The sequence below is a fragment of the Erinaceus europaeus genome, chromosome 2 (genome assembly GCF_950295315.1).
Source record: "Erinaceus europaeus chromosome 2, mEriEur2.1, whole genome shotgun sequence".
In the NCBI taxonomy this organism is placed as follows: Eukaryota; Metazoa; Chordata; class Mammalia; order Eulipotyphla; family Erinaceidae; genus Erinaceus; species Erinaceus europaeus.
Genome location: NC_080163.1, coordinates 138486483 through 138512794, shown reverse-complemented (window position 1 = coordinate 138512794; position 26312 = coordinate 138486483). Strand labels below are relative to the sequence as shown.

Genomic DNA, 26312 nt, shown 5'->3' with positions numbered 1-26312 from the left:
CCTGCCCCCCCTTAAAGATTTTATTTATTTGTTTCTTCATGAAGAAGATAGGCAGAGAGATAAAGAAAGAAAGAAAACCAGAGATTACTCTGGTATATGTGCTGCTGGGGATTGAACTCAGGACCTCATGCTTGAAGAGTCCAATGTTTCATCCATTGAGCCACCTCCTGGACCACGTCTCCCTCCCTCTCCCATTTTCTCCCTCTCTTTCTCTCTTCCCCCACCCTCATATCCCCTTTCCTCTCAATTTCTATCTGTCTTGTCAAAAATAAAATAGAAAGGAAAAAAATGGCTGCCAGGAACCATGGATTCCTAATGGCAGCACCACCCAGTTTTTTGTTTGTTTTTTTTCTTAAAAATGTATATAACTTTAAAACCATTACCTAGTCAAATTCCAAATTGGACACATCAAATACAATTAGATACAAATTTTATTCTGCTAAAAGTTTGCATAGGCCTTAGTAATAGAAACAAGACCAGATACATTTAAATAGCTAAGATGTGAACCGCGGAAAAAAAAAATTTAAGCCAATAAACATGAACTTCTGGTTGCATAAAACCCTAAACTGGTTGGTTCTAAGGAAGTATTTTAACTTTCACCCTGTTGACTATGGCTACTCAGTGATGGTAAGTATTGAATTCTTGTTGAGTTGAGATTTTGTGCTAAAGTTTTTTCCAGGTAATGAATCTCGGTCTACAGAAGCTCTCTGTTGGGCAAAAGAACAGCGTCTTTTTAGTGCTGGACTCAATGGAGAGATTATCGAGTATGATTTGCAGACATTAAGTATCAAATATGCAATGGATGCCTTTGGAGGACCCATTTGGAGCATGGCTGCCAGCCCCAGTGGCTCTCAACTTTTGGTTAGTAAGCAAGCATTGGTAATTCAAACTAAAATTGCCCTTGTGTTCACCTAAACTTTATTCACTATGATTTTAGAAAGGTGAAGCTATATTATGGCATATAGTAACTCTTTACTGAACTGAATTCTAGCATTCTCAATACAGAGTTAAAGTTGGTGTTGGAGAATAGATACCCTTGTCTATTTTTGTATTGTTTGTGTTGCCTCTTTGAGTCGTGTTTGCTCATTCATGGCACAAGCATATTAGTTCATTTCAGCATTTCCCAAAGTATTCTTTGGAATTAGACTTTTTCAGGGGCAGTGGCACATGCAGTTCAGCACACGTTGTTATGTGCAGAGACACAGGTTTGAGCCCCACTTCCAGGGGAGGGTCTTTCCTCTGTCCTAGTCAGTAAAAAAGGTGGGGAAGGTGACCGCCCCAGTGGTAACCCTGGTGGCAATAATAAAAACATTTTAAAAGGCTTATTTTTCCTCTTCTCTAAAATAAATTATTAGTTATTTAATATTGATTTATCAAATAAGATAATAGGGGTATAATTTCACACCATTCTTTTTTGTTTTGTTTTGTTTACTTATTTATTATTGGATAGAGACAGAGAGAAATTGAGAAATTAACCAGAGCTGAACAGTGCTCTGGTTTAAAAAAAAAAAAAAAGTGATCCATTAGAGGTCTAGGCTCATAGTATCAATGAGAGAATCCGAGGATCCCCTGACTTAAGATCCCAGGTGGTGTGGCTAAAATGGCTATCATTAAGTGAGCCAGGGTCTTGCCTTTTTCCAGTTCTTGAAGTCCCTCTGTCTGACAAGCATAGACTTCCCCCAGTTTTTAAGGACTTTTATGTCATTTATTGTATCCAAAACTGTATTAGGTTTTTGAGGGCAGGCTTTGATTTAATGAGGAAATAGACTCAGGGTTTTTAGTAGAGTCTAAGTTAGCCTCTAGGTTCTTTTTGCCTTTACTTGTTTGATGATTCTAACAAAAGTTGTCACCTTTGATAGAGGGTTTGAGTGTGAGAGAGATAGAGACGCCTGAAACACTAGTCTACAGCTTATGAACTTCCACCTCTACAGGTGGGGGCTGGGAGCTTGAACCTGAGTCTTCAAACATAGTAATAATGTATGCACTCTACTAGGCCTGGCCACCCAAGAGACTGTTTTATATTGCTAGACTTTATTTTTCTACTTTACTTTTTTGTTGCCCGTGTTGTTTTTCACTGCTGTTGTAGTTGTTATTGATGCCGTCATAGTTGGATAGGACAGAGAGAAATGGAGAGAGGAGAAGAAGACAGAGAGGGGAAGAGAAAGACACCTGCAGACCTGCCCCCATAGACTTTATATTTTATGGTTAATTTTGTTTTAGAGAATGACAGGGGGCCGGGCAATAGCACAGCAGGTTAAGCGCACATGGCACAAAGTGCAAGGACCGGCTTAAGGATCCCAGTTTCAGACCCGGCTCCCCACCTGCATGGGGGTCACTTCACAAGCAGTGAAGCAGGTCTGCAGGTGAGGCAAAAAAAAAGGCCCTGTGGTAGTGCAGCGAGTTAAGTGCATGTGGCACAAAGCACAAGGACCAGTGTAGGGGTCCTGGTTTGAGCCCCCAGCTCCCCACCTGCAGGGGAGCTGTTTCACAGATGGTGAAGCAGGTCTGCAGGTGTCTGTCTTTCTCTCCCCCCTCTCTGTCTTCCCCTCCCCTCTCAATTTCTCTGTCCAACAACAATGACAGTAATAGTAACAACACGGATAACCAACAAGAGCAACAAAGGGGAAGAAAATGGCCTCCAGGAGCGGTGGATTCCTGGTACAGACACCGAGCCCCAGCGATAACTCTAGAGGCAAAAAAAAATAGAGAATGACATATTAAATCCATCTGTTAATTCATGACACACTTGTATATACTAAAATATGTATGATAAGTATAGGATTATTTTTTGATATGTACAATAAGTTTTATTTAGGGTTTATTTATTCAGAGATGAATGTAAAGTTCTATTTCTAGTCCATGTCCTATCAAAGAACTGAGCCACTATTTAGCCTTTTTTCTGTCTAGGACATAAAGGCTGCCTCTTGGCATTATCAGTTTCTTGCTACTAATATTTTTTTCCTTTCATCAGTCACATTTAAAAAAATTTTTTTTTAATTTTAATTATTTATTGCATAGAGACAGTCAGAAATTGAGAGGAAGAGCGAGAGAAAAAAAGAGACGCCTGTAGCACAGCTTCACTATTCATGAAGCTTTCCCCGTGCAGGTGGTTAGGGCTTAAACCCAGGTTCTTGCACTCTGTAATGTGTGCATTTAACCAGGTATGCTACTGCCTGGCCCCTACAGTCTGTCTGTTTTGTTTTTTAAATTCTTTCTTTCTTTATTTATTTATTTTCCCTTTTGTTGCCCTTGTTGTTTTTCATTGTTGTTGTTATTGATGTCATTGTTAGATAAGACTGGGGGAAGAGAATGATAGACACCTGCAGACCTGCTTCACCGCCCATGAAGCAACTCCACTACTGGAGGGGAGCCGGGGGCTGGAACTGGGATCCTTACACCAGTCCTTGTGCTTGTCCTTGTGCTTGCACCACGTCCACTTAACCCGCTGTGCTACCACCCAGACTCCCTATTTTAGTTTTTTTACCTGAGCACTGCTCAGCTCTGGTTTACAGTGGTGCAGGGGATTAAACCTGGGACTTAGGAGCCTCAGGCCTGACAATCTCTTTACGTAACCATTATGCTATATCCCCCACCCACAAATTACAGTTATATTATTAAATATTTATATGTACATACACGTCTATGTACACTTGTTAGCATATAATATATATTTAGTTTTATGAATGTATGTCTTCTCATTTTTATGCATCTTTTTCCCTAATAGGTTGGCTGTGAAGATGGATCTGTGAAACTATTTCAAATCACCCCTGACAAAATCCAGTTTGAAAGAAATTTTGATAGGCAGAAAAGTAAGTGGCCCAAAGGGTTATGTATCTTTGCTACTGAAGATAAAATGTTCCCCATAGAGTCAAATAACATTTGTCTACATGCAAATATATAATACTTGCTACAAGGCAGCAGTATCAAGATTTCTCATCTGTAGTGTAGCTTTGATTATCTAGTTAAGTAACCTAGACCATTAGAAATTCAAAACAGGAATGCTAGTATTTCAGTTAGTCCATTTGCTCTCATTTATTTTGTAAAATGTGACAAGTTTCATAAAGTTTCAAAACTAGAATTTTTTTCATTAGTAATTGTAGTTCTGAGTCCTGCTATAGAATTCAGGTTGAGTAGGGAATTTTATAAACAGCGTTCTCTTGGACCAGTTCATATGATATATACAATATAGAACAAGAAGTTATTAATTAATGTCACAAAAGTCTTTGCACACTTTTTTTTGTTAAATATGAAAGATTAGTTTCTCATTATACAGTATAAGTAGCATTATGTAAATAATCAACTTTTGTGTATTCACATAAACAAATACAGGGAGGGCAACGGTAGATAGCATAATGGTTATGCAAAGAGACTCTCATGTCTAAGGCTCCAAAGTCTCAGGTCTAATCCCCCTCATCACCAAAAACCAGAGCTGATCAGTGCTCTGGTTAAAAAAAAAAAAAAATACCAGTAAAGATTGCATTTGTTTTTATCTTGTTTTTTCACTTTGATTGTATGACAGACATCATCACTCATGCCAGAGTGCAGACATTCATTTTACACATGGTGTTTTGTAATTTATTTAACCAAATTGCTATTCTTGGCGCTGTGTGTGTGTGTGTACGTATTGCAATTACAACATGTTGCAGGTAATATTTTATAAATACATTTTTGGACACTTGTGCACATATTTCTCTTTGACTAATTCCAAGTGCATATACTGGGCCAAATGTGAATGTTTAAGTTTTGTTAGATTATCATCAGATCTCCCTCAAAAGGTTATGCGTCTTTATATTCCCATCTACCATCTATATGTTACTCATATAAGTATAAATATCTCATTATGTCTGTCAGGGTAGACTTATTCCTCACCTATGAAAAACAGTTTTTTGCAAGGGTGCAGTAGATGAGAGCTGTGGAACATGTAACTCTGTAGCTTGTTATGTAATGGGACTTCACTTGCCCCTTGCTGTTTATTTATGTATCGCTTTGTTTTTTTGTGCAACTCCCAAGATCGCATCCTGAGTCTCAGCTGGCATCCCTCTGGTACCCACATTGCAGCTGGCTCCATAGACTACATTAGTGTATTTGATGTCAAATCAGGTGAGTGTTTTTCTTTCTCAGTTCATTTGGGGTATTGTGTAGTTCTTGTTTATAAGCTCTTGTCACATCTTTAGTGACCTTATTAGAGAATAGCTTCTCAATAGCTTTCTAGATGTGTACCGTGAGTTTCACTCCTTGGATTACTGCTGCTGCTTTTAGGGGGATTTTGATTCTTTAGTGGCATGCGCTTAAGAATTCTTCATGAGAATGAGAATTATCTTTATTTATTGGATAGAGACAGCCAGAATTGAGAAATAATGGGGAGATAGAGGAGAGAGAGAGAGACCTATGGCACTGCTTTACCACTAGCACCCAAATCTTCCCCCTGCAGGTGGGGCCTGGGGACTCAAATCCGGGTCCTTGTGTGTTGTAACGTGCTCAACCAGGTGCGCACGTCCTGGCCCCAGCAATAGGAATTCACGAGAAAATTTATCTTCGACCATATAATCTGTTGTAGTCCTTAGGTTACAGTGATACCTGGGGGCCAGGCAGTAGTGCAGTGGAGTAAGGATACATGGCACAAAGTGCAAGGACCAGAATAAGGATCCCTGTTTGAGCCCTCAGCTATCTCCCTCTGTCTTCCCATCCTCTCTCAGTTTCTCTTTGTCCTATCCAACAACAACGATGATAATAATAACAGTAAACAACAAGGGCACCAAAAGGAAAAAATAGCCTCCAGGAGAAGTGGATTTGCAGTTTAGCCCCAGCGATAACCCTGGATGCGAAAAAAAAAGTGGATACCTGTGTTAGATCCTGGTATTGTAAATTGTTAAAACATGAGGTTAGGAAGGTAGAGAAACAAAAACTCCCAGGCTAGAGCATTTACTAATGGAGTTCTTTAGTAATGAGACTGATTTTAACTTATTAGGTGACTATGTCTATACTCAATTTCAGATGAGATATAAGAAAAGGTCTGGCTCCTTTTCTCCTCTGTGTTTACGCTTTTGCTATTATCATTTATAGTTGTATACCATTTATATGTATTTACCACCTATACGTCAAAGAAGTCCTTAAGATTATAAACTAAACTTCCATTAGTCAAAGGCAACCACCCCTGTTAAAATTCGGTGGCTCCAGCTGGCCGGGCTAGCTTCACTGGCAGGTAACAGAGACGACCAGAGACATACGGCTGGGCTGGGAAGCTATATTTCTTTATTCAGGAACAACGATTTATAAACTAAGACAAACTAATCACCAAACAGAATTCTCTTGCCTCTTTCCCCCGTGGCGGCCCCAAGCACACTGGGACTCTGGAACTCTCTCAGGGTTCCTTGGGGCGGGGCCAAGCGGGCCCCCGAAACTAGCAGGACTGATCCAATTTTCTTGGCAGGGGGAGAGCTAGAACAACCCAATGTAAAGCATACAACAGGCAAACCACCCCTAACTTTTTTTTTAAGTTTATTTTATTTGCCTCCAGATTTATCACTAGGGCTCAATGCCTACACTACAAATCCACTGCTCTTGGAGGCCATTTTTCCCATTTTGTTGCCCTTGTTATTATTGTTATTGTTGGATAGGACAGAAAGAAATCAAGAGGGGGGGGAGAAAGACCCTGCAGACCTGCTTCACCGCTTGTGAAGTAACCCCCTCACACACAGGTAGGGAGGGAACCAGGAGCTCAAACCAGGATTCCTAGTCCTTGTGCTTTGCGCCATGTGTGCTTAACCTGCTGCACTACCGCCCAGCCCCCAAAGTTTATTTATTTATAGAGTTGGGGGAGAGTAGAGAGGGAGTAGCATAGCATCACTTTAGCACATGAGATGTCTGGGATTGAACTCAGGGCTTCTTGCTTGAGAGTCCCAGTCTTTTACTTTTAAAGTCCAAGGTTAAACTCCTGGGCTGCATCTCCATAAATTTTAACCAATTCTTTTGGATTTTTTTTTTTTCAAAACCAAGACTTCACGGGTCTTTTATGTGTGTGATCCCACCACTCCTGGTGGACTCCCCCACTGCACCCCCACAAAGGGAGAAAGACACAAAAAAGAAACGCCACAGCATCATTCCATAACTCATGTGATGTTCCCATGTGGTGACTGGGAACTCAAACCTGTTTTCTAATTTTTTAATATTTATTTATTTTCCCTTTTGTTGCCCTTGTTGTTTTTCATTGTTATAGTTATTATTATTATTTTCATTGATGTCATCATTGTTAGGTAGGACAGAGAAATGGAGAGAGGAGGGGAAGACAGAGACATCATTAACAACGACATCAATACCAATAATAATAACTACAACAATAAAACAACAAGGACAACAAAAGGGAATGAATAAATAAATATTAAAAAGTGAGAGGGAGAGAATAATGCACACATATCTGCTAAAGTACTGTTTCACCACTCATGAATCTTCCCCCTGCAGGTCTGGATGAGGGCTTGAATCCGGTTCCTTGCATACTATGTTTTAATTAAATTAATTTATTTATTTGGTAGAACAGAGAGAAATTGGGAATGAAAAGGGAAATAGAGACGGAAAGAGAGGCACACCTACAGCCCTGTTTCACTGCTTGTGAAGCTTATCCCCTGCAGGTAAGGACCGAGGGGTTGAACTAGGTCCTTCCTTATGCATTATAATATTTGCACTCAACCAGGTACGACTGCCTTGCCCCAATTTTCCATAGAATTTTGAGCCATTGGTCCTCTGTTTAATCTGCATCACCTCCCAGGCCAAGGGGTAGCTTATTCACTATGTGTACTCAGGTGAGTTTGAACAGTAAAGGAGGGGTGGTGCACTTGGTGTTGAGTGCACGTTACAGTGTGCAAGGACCCAGGTCCAAGCCCCCAGTCCCTACCTGCAGGGGGAAGCTTCAGAAATGGTGAAACAATGTTGCAGGTGTGTCTCTCTCCCTCTATCTCCCCCTTCCCTATCAATTTCCAGCTGTCTCTAACCAATAAAGATAATTTAAAACTAAATAAAAGAATGAAGGAAAAGTAAGTACCATACAATGTCAGTCTTTCTTATTTTTTAGGAAGTGTTACTCATAAAATGCATGTGGATAGACAGTATATGGGTGTGTCCAAACGGAAGTGTATCATATGGGGCGTGGCCTTCTTGTCTGATGGCACTGTCGTAAGTGTGGACTCTGCTGGGAAGGTGCAGTTCTGGGACTCAGCCACTGGAACACTCGTGAAGAGTCATCTCGTTGCAAATGCTGATGTACAGTCAATTGCCATATCTGATGTGAGTATGGTCTCTTTTGAGCAACCCCTATAAAACATGGGTGGTGACAATGTCAGTGATGCTATCTTCCAGACCCTGTTCCTTGATCCTAATGGTCATACTGGAAGAAGTCCAGAAAAGTACATCTGAAAAATCATATAATTTTCATGAACCTCTTTTTCATTACCAATTAGAGAATGTTTTCTAAAAGTCTAGTTAGCCAAGAGTTTTTTTGTTTGTTTGTTTGTTTAGCTAACCCCTACCCCTGAATGATCTAGTCTGATGATAAATGGGGCACAAATACACTAGAAGAAACTTGAGATGTGTTGTTTCTTTTTTATTATTTATTCCCTTTTGTTGTCCTTGTTGTCTTTATTATTGTGGTTGTTATTGATGTTGTTGTTGTTGTTGGATAGGACAGAGAGAAATGGAGAGGAGGGTAAGACGAGGAGAAAAAGACAGACACCTGCAGACCTGCTTCACTGCCTGTGCAGCAACACCCCTACAAGTGGGGAGTCGGGGGCTCGAACCGGGATCCTTAAGCCGGTCCTTGCACTTTGCGCCACCTGCACTTAACCCACTGTGCTACTGTCCAACTCCTGAGATGTGTTGTTTCTTAATGCTACTCTTCTTTTTCTTTTTTTAATTTTTTTTAATCTTTATTCCCTTTTGTTGCCCTTGTTATTATTGATGTCATTGTTGGATAGGACAGAAAGAAATGGAGAGAGGCAGGGAAGATAGAGGGGGGGAGAGAAAGATAGACACCTGCAGACCTGTTTCACCACCTGTGAAGCGACTCCCCTGCAGGTGGGGAACTGGGGCCTCGAACCAGGATTCTTATGCCGGTCCTTGCGCTTTGCGCCACCTGCACTTAACCCACTGCGCTACCGCCTGACTCCAAATGCTGCTTCTCTTCTCTTACCTTTGCTAGGAAATTAAAAGACAATTTTTCAATGACTTTTGAAAATATTACTTTTCATCTACTTGAATTAGATATAAGCAAATTTTTGTTGAACAGATATGCCTCTTGTCTTTTTAAAAGATTTGTGGGAGCTGGGTAGTGACTGGCACACCTAGTTGAGCACACAGTACAGTGCACAAGGACCCAGGTTCGAGCCTCTGTTCCCCATCTGCAGGGGGAAGCTTCATGAGTGGTGAATTAGTGCTGCAGGTGTCTCTTTCTCTATCACCCCCTTCCCTCTCTCAATTTTTTTAAAATTTATTTTTATTTATTCCCTTTTGTTGCCCTTGTTTTATTGTTGTTATTGTTGTTGTCGTTGTTGGATAGGACAGAGAAATGGAGAGCGGAGGGGAAGACAGAGAGGAGGAGAGAAAGTTAGACACCCGCAGACCTGCTTCACCGCCTGTGAAATGACTCCCCTGCAGGTGGGGAGCCGGGGTTCGAACCGGGATCCTTATGCCGGTCCTTGTGCTTTGCGCCACCTGTGCTTAACCCGCTGCGCTACAGCCCGACTCCCCCTCTCTCAATTTCTGACTGCATCTATCAAATAAATAAATAAAGATAATTAAATTTTTTTTAAGATATATGTGCCATGGGATACACCTGCTTAAGTGTACCCCTGTGGTTAAGTGCACATAATATGAAGCACAAGGACCGGTGTAAGGATCAGGGTTCAGTCCCCACTCCCCACCTGCAGGGGGAAAGCTTCATGAGTGGTGAGGCAGGTCTGCTGGTGTCTGTCTTTCTCATTCTCTATCTCCCTTCTTCTCTCAATTTCTCTTTGTCAATGAAGTAGAAAAATGGCCACCAGGAGTGTGGATACATAGCGCCAACACCAAGCCCCAATAATAACCCTGGATGAAAATTATAAATATATAAATATATATATATATGTACTTACAAGTGAAAAAGAGACCTAGAGCATCACTTGGGCACATGTGGTACTGGGGATTGAACTTAGGACCTCATGGTTGAGAGTCCAACACTGTGTTATAAGATAGTATTACTCTGGGAGTGGGTTAAATGCAAGTGGCGCAAAGCGCAAGGACCAGCTCAATGATCCCAGTTCGAGCCCCCCGGCTCCCCACCTGCAGGGGAGTCGCTTCACAAGTGATGAAGCAGGTCTGCAGGTGTCTTTCTCTCCCTCTCTCTGTCTTCCCCTCCTCGCTCCATTTCTCTCTTTCGTATCTAACAACGACATAAATAACAATAATAACTACAACAACAATAAAAAGCAACAAGGGCAACAAAAGGGGGAAAAAAAGATAGCATTACTCTACCTCCTGATTTTCCTCTTTCCCTTTGGTAACATGAAATCTAATTCATGATCCTTTGTGAGCTTTAGCAATACGGCATGGAAAATGACTTTGAGATATATTGGCTAGATCTTTCTCCTTTTTTTTTTTTTCCCTTTTGGCTAGATCTTTCTTTACCTTCATAGTTAAAGAATTATTTACTGTCTTAAGTATAGACTTTGATTCTAGTGTAAAATTCCCTCATGCTTACTTTTTACTTTACTGGCCTGTCCCCATTCCATGTCACAGTTTTTCCAGGGGAATAATTTGATATGTGTTAAAATCCTATAAGCCACTTAAATGTCACATAAATTTATGATCAGAGTACAAGCTGAAATGAGTGGGAGGGATAAAAAGAAAAAGATGAGTAGGAGGTCTCCTTTTAAAAATCATTTTTTGAGCCAAAGTGGTTATAATTTTTAGGCATTAGGCTTGCTGAATTTAATTCTATATACTCAGATATTCTTTGGTTCATTCGGAGCATGAGGAAGAAACATGTTTATGGCTATGGAACAAATTGCAGGTTGTATTATGGTATTGGGGTGTTGAAAAAGTCGTGACATATTTTAGCATAGAAAAACAGAAAAATACATCATAACTTTACTTTTTTTTAATGTTTTATTTTTGAGAGAGGTGTGGAGAGACACACAGAAACACCAGAGCATAACTCAGCTCTGGCTTGTACAGGGAATTGAACCTGGGACTTTGGAGCCTCGGGTATAAGAGAGAGCAATTATGCTCTCCCTTGTCCCATCATGACTTCTCAGACACCCAATGTATTACACAGGGAATATACTTATATATTAGATATATTTTACTTATTGAAAAGTTCCTTGAAACTTAAAAACATGGCTATTTTACCCCTCCACTGCTTCTAGTAGTCATTTGTTGTTTTTTCCTTTTTTTATTTGTTACAGAGATGAAGGGAAAGAGAAAGACAGACATGGACATGTATAGCAATGCTTTACCACTCATGAAGCTTCCCAGGTGGGGACCAGGGGTTTAAACCCAGGTTCTCACTCATGTTAATGCTGCATGTGCTCTAGCTGGTCAGTCACTTTTTGACTTAGTCATCAGGGTTTGTGTTTCTCACATACTGCCTCCCTGCCACTAAGAATAGTGTTAGATGATGTTCCTGTTTAGGTCCAAGATATTCCTTTAGGCAGTTGATATCATTCTGCAAGCTTTGATGTTCACTCTATCTCATGATGTCACACATGCACAAATTGACAGGTAAATATTATATTTTGATATCAGAGATGTTTAAAAGTATTCTCAAGAGGGCTCCGGGTGGTGACAGCAGGTTAAGCACATGTCACGCAAAGCACATGTACTGGTGTAAGAATCCTGGTTCGAGCCCCCGGCTCCCCACCTGCAGGGGGTCACATGTGGTAAAGCTGGTGTGCAGGTGTCTTATCTTTCTCTTCCCCTCCTCTATCGATTTCTCTCTGTCCTATCAAACAGCAATAACAACAATAATACAAAAATAATAACAACAAGGGCAACAAAAGAAAAAAAAAAAGGCCTCCAGGAGCAGTGGATTCGCAGTGCAAGCACTGAGCCCCAGCAATAGCCCTGGAGGCAAAAAAAAAAAAGTATGGTCAAGAATGAGTGAATCTTGTGTTGTTGTTTTATTTTTTTTTTGTTTTAGTAGCTATGCATATTCTAGCCCCTCAGAAATGCTTGTAGATTTTGGAATCAACCAGACTTGGTTATAAATCTCTGCTGTACTACTTAAAATATCTGCATATCTTCCCTGAGAATGCCTTTTAAGTTTTTCCTCTATAAACAATGATGTTATTAATACTTGCATTGTGGAGTCTGGGGAAGGAGTAAATGGTAATGCTTGTAACAAACTAAGAATAATATCTAGTTAAAACATAATATTTCTCTTTTAATCTAGTTCTGATTTTCGAACTTTTTCTCTAGAACATCTATTGCCAAAACAGTTTATTGTTTTTATATTTCTTTTTAATCAATGGCTTCTCACTAACTCAAGAGTAGGTCATGGCAACTCAGTAGATAGTTGATGTCTTTCACCCTCATGTAGGATGTTCATACTGATTCCTACAGGGTCTTGTAGGGAGCATTTACCTTCATGTAGAGTTCAGTTCTGAGGAGGTGTGTGTGTGTGTGTAGCAACCACTCTTGATTAAATTAGCACATGCATGCACACATGTGTATGTGTATACACACTCCTTTGTAGCTTTGCTTTTTTCCCCTTAATATTGTTTCTCAGAGAGCCCTGTATTTTATTTTAGCTCTTAAAGAAAAAGGATTTCAGGCCGAGGGTAGATAGCATAATGATTATGCAAACAAACTTTCATGCCTCAGGCTCCAGAGTCCCAGGTTCAATCTCCTGCACCACCATAAGCCAGAGCTGAACAGTGCTCTGGTAAAACAAAGAAAAAGGATTTCAAATGAAAGTCTTGCTTTCTAAATCCATTTGTGGAACTTTGAGTTGGAGGTGAGACAAGAGCATTTTTTTCTTTTTTCTATCTTTCTTTCTTTTCCCTTTTGTTGCCCTTGTTTTTCATTGTTATAGTTATTATTGTTGTTATTGATGTCGTCATTGTTAGATAGGACAGAGAGAAATGGAGAGAGGTGGGGAAGACAGAAGGGGAGAGAAAGATAGACACCTACAGACCTGCTTCGCCACCTGTGAAGCGACTCCCCAGAAGGTTGGGAACCAGGGCTCGAACGCACTTTGTGCCATGTGCACTTAACCTGCTATACTACCGCCCGACTCCCAAGAGTATATGTTTCTTTCCTTCCTTCCTCCCTTCCCTTCTCGTTGTTCCTCCCTCCCTCCCTCCCTCCCTCCCTCCTTCCTTCCTTCCCGTCTTAAAGTCCGACAGTATAGTCACAGTACTACCTCCCAGGCCAAGAAAGAGTGTATTTCTAACCCACTCAGTTCCATTTTCCTAAAGCTGATGGTTTTCAGATAGTATCTCTAGAAGAGATATGGGAGAGGTTGCATAGGACCACCTTGTTTGGAAGGATAAGACCTTTGCGTTCCTTTTCTAACAGCCTATAATTGCAAGTAACTTCAAAATTTGGGACAGTGGTACATCCAGAAAAAAAGTTGTCAGATGGCTGTGTGTCTCTGTCTTGTTGAAACCTTTGGAAATTCTATTTTCCTTCCTTAACTGCGTAAAGGGTTATAGAACTATGAAAACAAGCAACAACAACAAAAGGTAGAGTTGGTAAGACAGCTTAATGGTTAATGAAAAGATTTTTTTTCATGCCTAAGGCTCTGAAGTCCTAGACTCAATTCCCAGCACCACTATAAACCAGAACTGAGTGGTACCCTAGTACCTGCCTCCCTCCCTCTGTCCCTCTCTCCCTCTGTATCTCTATTTCCCTCTCATTAAAATAAAATACAAATATAAAGGAGGTTTTAAAAAAGTGACATGGGAGTCAGGTGGTAGCGCAGCGGGTTAAATGCACGTGGCACAAAGAACAAGTACCAGAGGAAGGATCCTGGTTCTAGCCCCCAGCTCCCCACCTGCAGGGGTGTCGCTTCACAGGCGGTGAAGCAGGTCTGCAAGTATCTATCTTTCTCTCCCCCTCCTCTCTCCATTTCTATGTGTCCTAACAGCAATGGCATCAATAACAAAAACAATAACTATAACAACAATAAAAAACAAGGGCAACAAAAGGGAAGATAAATAGACATTATGATTCAAAGTGAAGACATCGGAGATTTTCTGCAACTCATTAGCTAATGAGGGAGAAAGTAAATTATAAACATTTCATAGGAGATTCAAAGAGAATAGACTTTCGTACAATGATCAGGAATGCAGAAATAAATTTACAAATTATTGTAGGACTGTCCACAAGACAGTAATAATTTCATACCACCAGGCAAAATTATTATTTTGCATTGCTCTGTGTTTTCTTTTTTCTTCTTTTGTTTAAATATTTTTATTTACTTATTGGCTAGAGACAGACAAATTGAGAGGGGAGGGAAAGAGATAGACACCAACAACTCTGCTTCAACGCTTGTGAAGCTTTCACCTTACAGCTGGTGACCAGGAGATTAACCAGGTGCTCCACCACCTTGCCCCGATTATAAATTGCTTCTTCTTTTTTTTTCTCCTCCAGGATTACCAATGGGGCTTGGTGCCTGCACTGTGAATCCACTTTTCTTACAGCCATTTTTTTCTTTTTCTCTCTCTCTTTTTTTTTATTTCGGTGGGGGGTAGGACAGAGAAATTGAGAGGGGTGGTCTGGGAGGTGGCACAATGGATAAAGTATTGAGGTCTTAGGCATGAGGTCCTTAGTTCAGTCCCCAGCAGCACATGTATCAGAGTGATATCTAGTTCTTTCTCTCTCAACTCCTTTCTCATGATATATAAATAAAATCTTAAGAAAGAAAGGAAGGAAGGAGTCAGGTGGTGGTAGCACAGCGGTTTAAGTGCATGTGGCGCAAAGCACAGGGACCGGCATAAGGATCCTGGTTCAAGTCCCCAGCTCCCCACCTGCAGGGTGGGGGTCCCTTCACAGGTGGTGAAGCAGGTCTGCAGGTGTCTTGGTTTCTCTCCCCATCTCCGTCTTCCCGTTCTTTCTCAGTTTATCTCTGTCCTACCCAACAACAATAACAACAACAATAAATAAAAAGGGAAAAAATAGCCTCCAGGAGCAGTGGATTTGTAGTGCAGGCACCAAGCCCCAGCAATAACCCTGGAGACAGAAAGAGAGAGGGAGAGAAAAACAGACACCTGCAGACCTGCTTCACAACTTGTGGGGAAGCCCGGTCCTTGCACTTCATACTATGTGTGTTTAACCCAGCCCCTAAATCTCTTCTTCAATGGCACTGTCAATTTAAATATTTCTTTTTATTTTTTTGATTGTTTTGCCTCCAGGGTTATTGCTGGGGCTCAGTGCCTACACTACCAATCCACTGTTCCTGATAGCCAATTTTTCCCTTTTGTTGCCCTTGTTGTCAATTTAAGTATTTCTAAGTAAGAATGTGGGATCGCTTACAGAGAAGATATCATAGTGGTTATGTAAAAAGTACTTTTCATGCCTGAGGTTCAGAGGTCTCAAGAGGCATCAGGTTTGATCCTAGCACCACTATAAAGCAGAGTTAAGCAGAGCTGAGCAGTGTTCTGGTAAATAAAAGAATATGGTAAGGATTACTTTGTTCAAGTCATCTTTTGTGTAATTCAGAAGGACTTTGGTTATTTTTTCTTTCCTCCATATATATGTATATAGCACCTTTTTTTGCTAAATTTATTCCTAGGAATTTTTAGATCCTTTTAGTTGCTGTTCTAATGGGGTCCAAGTTGTGTTTATGAAAGCACTTTAACAGTTTGAAGTACTTAGTTAGTTTTGTTAGTAGAGAACACATTGTTATCATTGTCTGAGCTTGCTGGTCTGAAAGAATTGTTACCTTCTGGAGGAAAAAAGATCCATATAACCCTATGTTCTATTTCTGGACATAGGTTTTCCCCTAAGCTGTTCAGGCAGAAAACCTCAGGGAATATTTTTCAAACTTGACCCCGTTTTACCCTAATGATTTAATTTCTCAGCAAGAAGACAGTCTCGTGGTGGGCACAGCCGAGGGGACGGTATTCCATTTTCAGCTGGTATCTGTGACTTCCAACAGCATTGAGAAGCAGTGGGTGCGAACAAAGCCTTTCCAGCATCACACTCATGATGTTCGAACTGTGGCCCATAGCCCCACAGCACTGATATCTGGAGGTGGGTTCTACTCTTGATTGCTTTTTCACTCTGTATAGTTCTGGTTATTTTCATTCAGGAATTCCTTTCTTTTCTTCTTCTTTTTTTTTTTTTTTTTTCCTTTCTAGTTCTGATACCTCTCTTGCCTCTCCCTCTCACCCCAGGCACTGACACCCACTTAGTCATTCGTCCTCTCATGGAGAAAGTGGAGGTCAAGAATTACGATGCTGCGCTTCGAAAGATCACTTTTCCGCATGTAAGTATCATATCAGCCCAGCCTGTAGTCACATTTCCCTGTCTCTTTGTCCCATACTACTGAGCATAGGCTCTCTGGGCAAATGTGTAAGCTTTCTGTAGCCTCTACCTTTTTTATTCTATTTCTGAGGCAAGACAAGACATTTATAGGGACCAAGAAATTTACAATAATACCTACTTCAGTTTATAAGGAAATCATTCCTTTCCACATAGTTTAGTTTATGTGGATTTTATTTATGTCTTGTCTTTATGGATCCTTCCTAATTTGTTAGTGATCAGCTTTTATTTATATTTATGTCATGCCAGTCTGTTCTCCATCTATTCAGTCAGCACCTTTGTTCCTCCTAGCTAAAAGAATCTAATTTGTCTGGTTGCCTTTAGTATGAAGGCCTAATTCCAGGCTCAGACCTGGCTGAGCACACACTACTGTGTTCAAGCCTCTACGTCCCACCTACAGGGTGGAAGATTCATAAGCAGTGGAGCAAGTCTGCAGGTGTCTCTCTTTCTCCCTCTCTGTCTTCTCCTCCCTTTTCTGCCCTATCTAATGAAGAAAGAAAAAGAAAAAAGAAAATGGCGTATGTTGAATGGTGAATTCATCGTGCAGGCACTGAGCCCCAATGATAGCCCTGGTGACAATTTAAACATAAATAAAATAAAAACCTACTTCCATAGTATAGCTTAAGGAACCTAATTTGGTCAGGTCCTGATCCTCTACCATCTTCTATCAGCTTCTTGTTATACACTGGAGCACCTCCATCCCATCTAGTCTAGCCATCTGAAAGATCTTTATTTTTCCTTTGAATTTTTCTTTTTTAGAGAGGAGGAGAAGGGGCTTCTTTTTTTGTTTGCTTATTTTGCTCTTCAGCTATTTAATATGTCATTGCTGTACTTGGAATACCTCACTCTGCTTTCTGTGAGTGACTGATCTTTACCAATGAACTACATACTTCTAAGAAGCTATGTTAAAAAGAAAAGGAAAAAAACTTGCCCCCCCCCACTATGTTTAGCTACATTAAAATTCTTAGCACTCAATGTAATTTCTGTCTATTTCTTGTAATTCCTTTAGACTAAGATTCTGATAGAATTAGCTGCTTTTATTTCCCCGTTTTTAGATCTAGGACAGTGCCTGGTATGTATTACTTAGGTAATGTGGTAATTGAGAAATACTTATTTTGGTCTGAGAGGTAGTGCAATGGATAAAGCTTTGCACTCTCAAGCATGAGGTCCACAGTTCAATCTCCAGCAGCATATGTACCAGAGTGATGTCTGGTTCTTTCTCCTCTTAATCTCCTTCTATCTCTCATTAATAAATAAAGTCTTAAACAAAAAACAAGAAGTTATTTACCAAGTAAATGAATTGCAGCAGTAAAAAATATGCTAAGCTATTTCTGCTGTATCCATAGTACTGAGGCAAAAGATGACCCTGACTTTTTATCACTTTTCAATACTTGGTACAGAGACGTCTCATTTCCTGTTCGAAAAAGAAGCAACTTCTCCTCTTCCAGTTTGCTCACCACCTAGAACTTTGGCAGCTGGGATCTACAGTTGCAACAGGTAAGATGGGAGAAAATTTTATCTAAGAAGACTGGAAAGAGAAACCAGAAATTGCAGTTGCTATTCTATTTGTAGCAGTAGATATTTTGTGTGTTTGTCTGCTAGAACTTCAGGTTTTTCCCACTCAATGAGTAAAACAAAGGAGTTCCTCAGTCTTAGGGTTCTTGACAGGATACTGAATCATCTGCTAAGTTTATGGTTCTTTTTTTTTTTTTAATGTTTATTTTCCTTTTTGTTGCCCTTGTGGTTTTATTGTTATAGTTATTATTGTTGTTGTTATTGAAGTCGTTGTTGGTTAGGACAGAGAGAAATGGAGAGAGGAGGGGAAGGCAGATGGGGAGAGAAAGACACCTACAGATCTGCTTCACCACTTGTGAAGTGACTCCCCTGCAGTTGGGGAGCCAGGGGCTCAAACGGGAATCCCTATGCCAGTCCTTGCACTTTGCACCACATGCGTATAACCCGCTGATTATTTATTTATTTTTATCTTTATTGGCTAGAGACAGCCAATGATTGAGAGAAAAGGGGGTGATAGTGAGAGACAGAGAGACACCTGCAAAACTGCTTTACCACTAGTAAAGCTTTCCCCTTGCAGGTAGGGATCCAGGACTTGGCCCCAGGTTCTTGGGCATTGCAACACGTGCGCCCAACCAGCCCCTAAGTTTATGATTCTATACAATATACTTCAGGTTATAGTCAAAGTAAGGGTTGTGGAATCATAATTTGCTCTGCCTTGACTAGGATGAAATTGCAAGATTTAATACTGGGTAAGTAGTGACAGGCCTGCATATGAAAGAAGTTCACAAGTATCTTATTTAATGACTGCTTACTGACCTTTTGTTTATTATTTTTTATTTATAATTACTTTAAATCTTTATTTGTTTATTGGATAAAGACAGCCATAAATTGAGAGGATGGGGAGATAGAAAGGGCAAGAGATAGAGAGATACCTGTAGTGCTGCTTCACCACTTGTGAAGCTTTCCCTGCGGCTGGGGACCAGTGTCTTAAGCCCAGGTCCTTGAACATTGTAACATGTTCGTTTAACCAGGTGCACCACCATCTGGCCCTACTTATTTATTTTTTTGCTGGCTCTAAGTAAGCCCCTGTGATAACTGCCAGGGCCCAGCCCCAGCCAAGTTATTAGGGTCTCAAGGAAATGGGAGTCAGCGGATGAATGAAGTGAGCGACACGCCAGCTGCTTCAAGTGCAGGACAGAATTTTGTCTGGTGTTCTCTCCGCAGAGCTTTATTATTTAAACATTTTTCACCTGAATACAGTTGACATCATGTAAGACTATTTTTATTAACATCAAAGATAACTCTAGACATTATCATTATAGGCATGTTCTCCTTGAAAGTTCCCTTGGTCTAAGACAGCCTGCCTAGGTTTTGACCATGTGTGGCCTTGGTGTGGCTAAAATAACTTCAAACATTACTTTCTTTGTTTTGGCTGTCTGTGTTGGGTTAGCATATCTTTTCTGAAACTCAGTCTAATAGCTTTTCTTTTTAACCCATTCTTGGATGAGTCTAACTAAGTAATATTTTTCTAAGCTCTAGTAAACTGTCTACCTAAAGAAATCTTCTGCAGTAAAGTAAGCACACACCATGGGGCCTCTCTACTAGCTAACCTTTGTATATATGAGAGTATTACTAACTTTACCCATATGAAAGTTTACTGACTTTTACCCATTAACCCTTACATTAGCAATTTAACTACACAACCTCCTTCTCTCTCTCTCCATATATATGTTTTCGCCGGGCTGGCTTCACAGGCGGGTAACAGACGACCCGGGACTCGTGGCTGGGTTGTACGCAGTATCTCTTTATTCATGCAGGACGCAGCGCAATCTATACCAAGCTAAGCTAAACTTAAACTAAAACGAACAATGTTGTCTTATATATACTTCCCAAGTAGGGTGTGAACAGGATGTGACATAGAGAGGGTGGAGAGAAAAGTGACTGGTGAAAATCAGAGTGTGACAAGGAGAGGGGGCGGAGCAAAAACATCATGAACCAGTGGGGATTGAACCAATGCCCTGCAGTGGTTATGTAAATAGAATACAGTAGTTATGTAAATAGAATACAGTGTTAAGCAGGGGGTATTAAACTAATGAAACAGAAAGGGTTTTTAGAAGCATACCAACACACACACACATATATATATATATATATATATGTATATATATATATATACATATATATATATATATATGTAATAGATACCTGTAAGTGGGGCAGGGTGGTCTGTGGGTGAGGGTAAGCAATAGGGCTTCTTTATATTTAGGTGGAAACCACAATCTGTCACTCATACTATAAGCCATCCATAGTTCTGGCCTCAGGTCTTAGACCAACTAATAGAGAAGCTGTAATGGTGAAAAGTAGCTCTTTTTCTTTTTTTTTTTCCTCCAGGGTTATTGCTGGGCTCGGTGCCTGCACCATGAATCCACCGCTCCTGGAGGCCATTTTTTCCCCTTTTTGTTGCCCTAGTTGTTGCAAAGTAGCTCTTTTTCTGAAAGCCTTTTAATGGGTACAGCACCTAGGCCGTTTTTAGTCTTGTTACACTCACTGCCATAATTGTTGTGACTGTGTACTTCCCCTGGGGATCTCTTTATTGTCCTCAGGTAATATTTGTGCATTTTTAATATAGCAAATAAGTCTTCAAATTTGTAATTGGAAACAAAAGGATGAATAGTTTCAGTTTAGTCTGGGACTTCCTGCTTTGCAATCTGTCCTGGCCTGTCTTGTTAGCCAGCAGACTTGACTTTGCCTCTGCCATTTTTCCCTTTTTTATTTTTTAATAAGAAGGTCTCTAATTCTAATTGAACGGACTGGATACTTTGGCTCAGGAGTTGGATGACTGGAAGTACAAGAAGCCGTATGAGTATAATACCTAAAATAATGCTTATATTTATGAGAAGAGAAATCCGTGTCTTGCCATTAACAAAATTAAGGAGCTGTTCCAAAAAGGAGGTAGCAACCTCTGAGGCTGTGGTCCATGGGACATGAGCCTGACCAATAGACTGGACTTGTGTTTGTAAGTCTTGTAAATCTAAAGAAATATTTGTGGCAGACCAAAGACCTTTCAAGTGGTTTTTCACATTTTTCCATGGCTGGGTGGTAATTATGTAAAAAGGAAGTAACACATATCCATTTAAATTTAGAATGGCATCTATTGGTACAGCAAATTTTGACAAACTTTCCCATGAATTGGGATCTTTCACCCAATTACGTAACTATTTGGATTATGGATTTTAGACATTTTCTCATTCCCTAATCTAGTCTGGGGAACGTCAGAGACAACAATGTCCTATACTGCATGTACCTCAGAGATCTTGTGTCTACTATTACCTCCTAACCTGGCAGCCAACAGATAACCTTGGTGGCAATTTTAAAAAGTAGGGTGGGGGTAGATAGCTTAGTAGTTATGCAAAGAGACTCTTACCTGAGCCTCCAGAGTCCCAGGTTCAATCCCCTGCACCACCATAAACCAGAGCTGAGCAGTGCTTTGGTTTAAAAAAAAAAAAAAACTGGATTTTTAATGGAGAGGTGACTTAGAAAGGACTTGAAGGTGCTGGGAGGTAACACAGCGGGATAAGCACATATGGAGCAAGGACTGGCATAAGGAACCCAGTTTGAGCCCCTGGCTCCCTACCTGCAGGAGGTCGCTTCACAAGTGGTGAAGCAGGTCTGCAGGTGTCTTTCTCTCCTCCACCTGTCTTCCCCTCCTCTCTCAATTTCTCTCTGTCCTATCCAACAACAGCTATGACAACAATAACTACTCCACTCATGAAGATTTCTCTAGGCAGCTGGGGACCCGGGGTTTGAACCCAGGTCCTTGTGCACTGTATGTGAGCACTAAATCAAATGTGCCACTGCCTGGCTCCCTAATCAGTCATATTGCAGAATGTCTCACAATTTGAATTTGATGGTTTCTCATGACTAAATGAGACTGAATTTTTTACAAGAATAGCATAAATCGCATTGTTTATTTTTCAGTACAATATATCATGGGCACATACTATTGATTTATTTTATTAATAGTAACGATCTTGATCACTTGATTAAGTCGTTGTATACAAAGTTTTTTCCACTGTAAACTTTTCTTTTAAAATTACCTTCACTGGGGCAGGGGTAGATAGCATAATGGTTATGTAAAGAGACTCTCATTGCTGCGGCTCCTAAGTCCCAGGTTCAATCCCCTGCCCTACCATAAGCCAGAGCAGCAGTGATCTGGTAAAAATTAATTAATTAATTAATTTAAAAAATAATAAAATGGGTCGGGCGGTGGCGCAGTGGGTTAAGCGCACGTGGCGCAATGTGCAGGGACCGGCGTAAGGATCCCGGTTCGAGCCCCCGGCTCCCCACCTGCAGGGGAGTCGCTTCACAAGCGGTGAAGCAGGTCTGCAGGTGTCTATCTTTCTCTCCCCTCTCTCTGTCTTCCCCTCCTCTCTCCATTTCTCTCTGTCCTATCCAACAACAAAGCGACGTCAACAATGGCAATAATAACCGCAACGAGGCTGCAACAACTAGGGCAACAAAAGGGGGAACATGGCCTCCAGGAGCGGTGGATTCATGGTGCAGGCACTGAGCCCAGCAATAACCTTGGAGGAAAAATAAATAAATAAATAATAATAATAATAAAATTACATTCATTGAAAAACTCCACCAAAGTAATAAATGATTCTAAAAGTTTAAACAAGCAAAAGTTTTTTTTCTTTTAATTGAGGTGTTAATGCTTTACAGTATAGTTTTTCTTTTCTCACCATTCCTATCACCAAAGGTCTGTGTCTGCATCCCCACCCTCATAGATAACCACTATAGTTTTCCCACAGTAGACATAGGTAAACTTTTTTTTAAAAGAGTTTATTTATTTATTCATGAGAAATCATAGGAGAGAAAGAACCAGTCATCATTCTGGTACATGTGCTATCGGGAATTAAACTAGGGACCTCATGCTTTAGAGTCCAAAGCCTTATCCACCGTGCCACCTCCCGGACCACAATCAACTTTTTTTTTTTCCCTCTCCAGGGTTATCAATGGGGCTCGGTGCCAGCACTACGAATCCACTGCTCCTGGAGGCCTTTTTTCCATTTTGTTGCCTTTGTTATTTGATAGGACAGAGAGAGATGGGGAAGAAAGAGAGGGGGAGAGAAAGATAGACACCTGCAGACCTGCTTCACCACCTGTGAAGCGACTCCCCTGCAGGTGGGGAGCCGGGGGCTCAAACTGGGATCCTTGAGCTTCATGCCATGTGCGCTTAACCCACTGTGCTACCACCTGGCCTCCGCAACCTTCCTTCATTCCTTCCTTCCTTCCTTCCTACCTTTCTACTTTTCTACCTTTCTTTTTTTCCAATTTATTGGATAGGACAGAGAGAACTTGGGAGAAGAGGGAAAGATAAGACCCCTGCAGACCTGCTGCTCTACTTGTGATGCGTCCCCCTGCAGGTGGGGAGTTGAGGACTCAAACCTGGATCCTGTGCAGGTCCTTTCACTTAGTACTATGTGCACTTTGCCAGATGCACCACCCACCCAGCCCCCTATTCAATTCTCTATATTCCACGTATGAGTGAAACCTTTCTGTAGTTGTCCTTTACCTGTTTACTTGTTTCACTAAGCATAATCTCCAATTCCATCTACTTAATCCTAAAAGACATAAAATCATATTTTTGTGGGCCTGGGTGATGGCACAGCTGATTGAGTGCACATGTTACAATGCACAAGGACCCAGGTTCGAGCCCCCAGTCCCCACCTGTAGGGGGAAAGCTTTGCAAGTGGTGAAGCAGGGCTGCAGGTGTCTCTCTCCCTCTCTGCCTCCCCCTCCTCTCAATTTCTGGGGCTGTTCCTATCCAATAAATAAAGATAATAAAATTAAACCAATTTATTTTTTAAAATCATCTTTTGTATTATTGTGTTTACTCCATTGAGTATATGTCCCATAACTCCCCCCTTTTTTTAAATTTTTATTAAAAAAAAAAAAACACTGGCAAAAACCATAGGATAAGAGTGATACAACTACACATAATTCCCACCACCAGAACTCCATATCCCATCCCCTCCCCTGATAGCTTTCCTATTCTTTTTTTTTAATATTTATTTATTCCCTTTTGTTGCCCTTGTTTTATTGTTGTAGTTATTGTTGTTACTGATGTCTCGCTGTTGTTGGATAGGACAGAGAGAAATGGAGGAGGGGATGACACAGAGGGGGAGAGAAAGATAGACACCTGCAGACCTGCTTCACTTATGAAGCGACTCCCCTGCAGGTAGGGAGCCGGGGGCTCGAACTGGGATCCTTAGGCCGGTCCTTGTGCTTGGTGCCACCTGCGCTTAACCCGCTGTGCTACCGCCCGACTCCCCCAGCTTTCCTATTCTTTATCCCTCTGGGATTGTGGACCCAGGGTCATTATGGGGTGCAGAAGATGGAAGATCTGGCTTCTGTAATTGCTTCCCCGCTGAACATGGGCATTGACAGGTCAATCCATACTCCCAGGTGTCCCATAATTTTTGTCCTCTGTAAAAGGACATTTTGGTTGTTTCCAGTTTTTTGCTGTTGTGAATAAAGCTGCTATAAACATGGGGTTATATATATTCCTTCGAATCAGTATTATGTATTTTAGGTAAATGCCTAGGAGTGGAATTACTGGATTATAAGGTATTTCCATTTGTATTTGTTTAAGGTCTCTCCATAGTGTTCTCCATAATGGATGCACCAAGTTGCACTCCCACCAGCAGTGTAGTAGAGTTCCTCTCTTTCCATATTCTCTCAAGCATTTATCTTCTCTTGTTTTATTGATAGAGCCCATTCTCACAGGTGTGAGGTAGAATCTCATTGTAGTTTTAATATGCATTTCTCTAATGATGAGCGGATTGGAGCACTTCTGCGTATGTCTCTTGGCTATGTGTAGCTCTTCTTTAGAGAACCGTCTATGAGTGTGCCTGGGAAAAGGCACACATTACAGTGTGCAAGGACCCAGATTCAAAGCCTTGGTCCCCACCTATAAGGGGAAAGCTTCATGAGTGATGAAATAGGGTTGCGAATGTCTCTCTGTCTCTCCCTATCTCCCCCACCCCCTCGATTTTTTTCTGTCTCTATCCAATAATAAAGAGAGAGAGAACTGTATGTTTATCTTCTGCCTACTTTTTTTTATTAGGTTGTTATTTTTCTCTTTGTTAAACTACATTTTGTTTGTTTTGTTTTTCCCAAAGTACTTTTCAGCTCTGTCTTTTTTTTTTTCCCCTTTTGTTGCCATTGTTGTATTTTATTGATGTAGTTATTATAGTTTTTGTTGTCATCGTTGTTGGATAGGACAGAGAAAAATGGAGAGAGATGGGGAAGACAGAGACCGGGGAGAGAAAGATAGACACTGAAGACCTGCTTCACCACCTGTGAAGCGACTCCCCTGCAGGTGGGGAGCAAGGGGCTTGAACCAGGATCCTTACACCGGTCCTTGCACTTCGCGCCATGTGCGCTTAATCCATTGCGCTACCGCCCGACTTGCTAGCTCTGTCTTATGGTGGTGCTGGGAATTAAACCTGGGACTCTGGAGCCTAAGGCTTGAGAATCTGTTTTCATAACCATTATGCTATCTACCGCTGCTGAAAAATAAAAAATCTTTGGTGCATTTTTTAGTTAATTTTGGTGTTTCATTTTTCTACATGCAGTTATCTAATTAACTAAGTACCATTTGTTGAAGAGACTTTACTTTTTCCCCACTGGGCAGTTTTGACCCCTTTAGCATATATAATATACCTTTATATGTATGGGTTTAGTTCTGTCCATTTTTGTTCCCAGTCATTTTCCTGATTTTCATTAGTAGAGATTTCATTTAACCTGGGAATTAATTTTTACAGGAGAAGTGTGTGTGTGTGTGTGTGTGTGTGTGTGTGTGTGTGTGTGTGTGTGTGTGTGTGTGTATAAAACTATAAAACTTCAGGTCAATTTCTTGTTTCAGGAAGGAATGGGGACACCCTTCCACTTTCTAAAAATGCTGATCATTTACTGCACCTTAAAGCAAAGGTAAGGGAGTTTTGTTGTTTGCTTACTTGCTTGCTTGCTTTAATTGCCATCATGGTCATTGCCGGAGCTCAGTGCCTGCACTACCAGTGGCCACCACCCCCCCTTTTTTGTTTGTTTGTTTTGTGTGGGTCTAGTGTGTGTTTGAGCATGAATGGTTGACCCCCCCGGAAGCTTGTCTATTAGATTCCCCTTGGCATGCCAGCCTTGTGGTCAAGCAAGATGTGGCCAGAGTACACGGGGGAATTTTTTAATCTTCCTATCAGCCTCGCTGCATCACCCCACCCCTC

General features: G+C 40.9%; 1 protein-coding gene across 1 annotated transcript in view; it reads left to right on the top strand.

Moving 5' to 3' along the window:
* UTP4 (UTP4 small subunit processome component) overlaps window positions 1–26312 on the top strand; it is a 49170-nt gene that overhangs the window by 2197 nt on the left and 20661 nt on the right. The window contains exons 3-10 of the mRNA XM_007524592.3: window positions 670–861; window positions 3725–3809; window positions 5011–5100; window positions 8066–8277; window positions 16050–16221; window positions 16365–16456; window positions 17913–18009; window positions 25961–26025. Coding sequence (XP_007524654.2) covers window positions 670–861; window positions 3725–3809; window positions 5011–5100; window positions 8066–8277; window positions 16050–16221; window positions 16365–16456; window positions 17913–18009; window positions 25961–26025 — 1005 coding nt within the window. The remainder of the gene's footprint in view (window positions 1–669; window positions 862–3724; window positions 3810–5010; window positions 5101–8065; window positions 8278–16049; window positions 16222–16364; window positions 16457–17912; window positions 18010–25960; window positions 26026–26312) is intronic.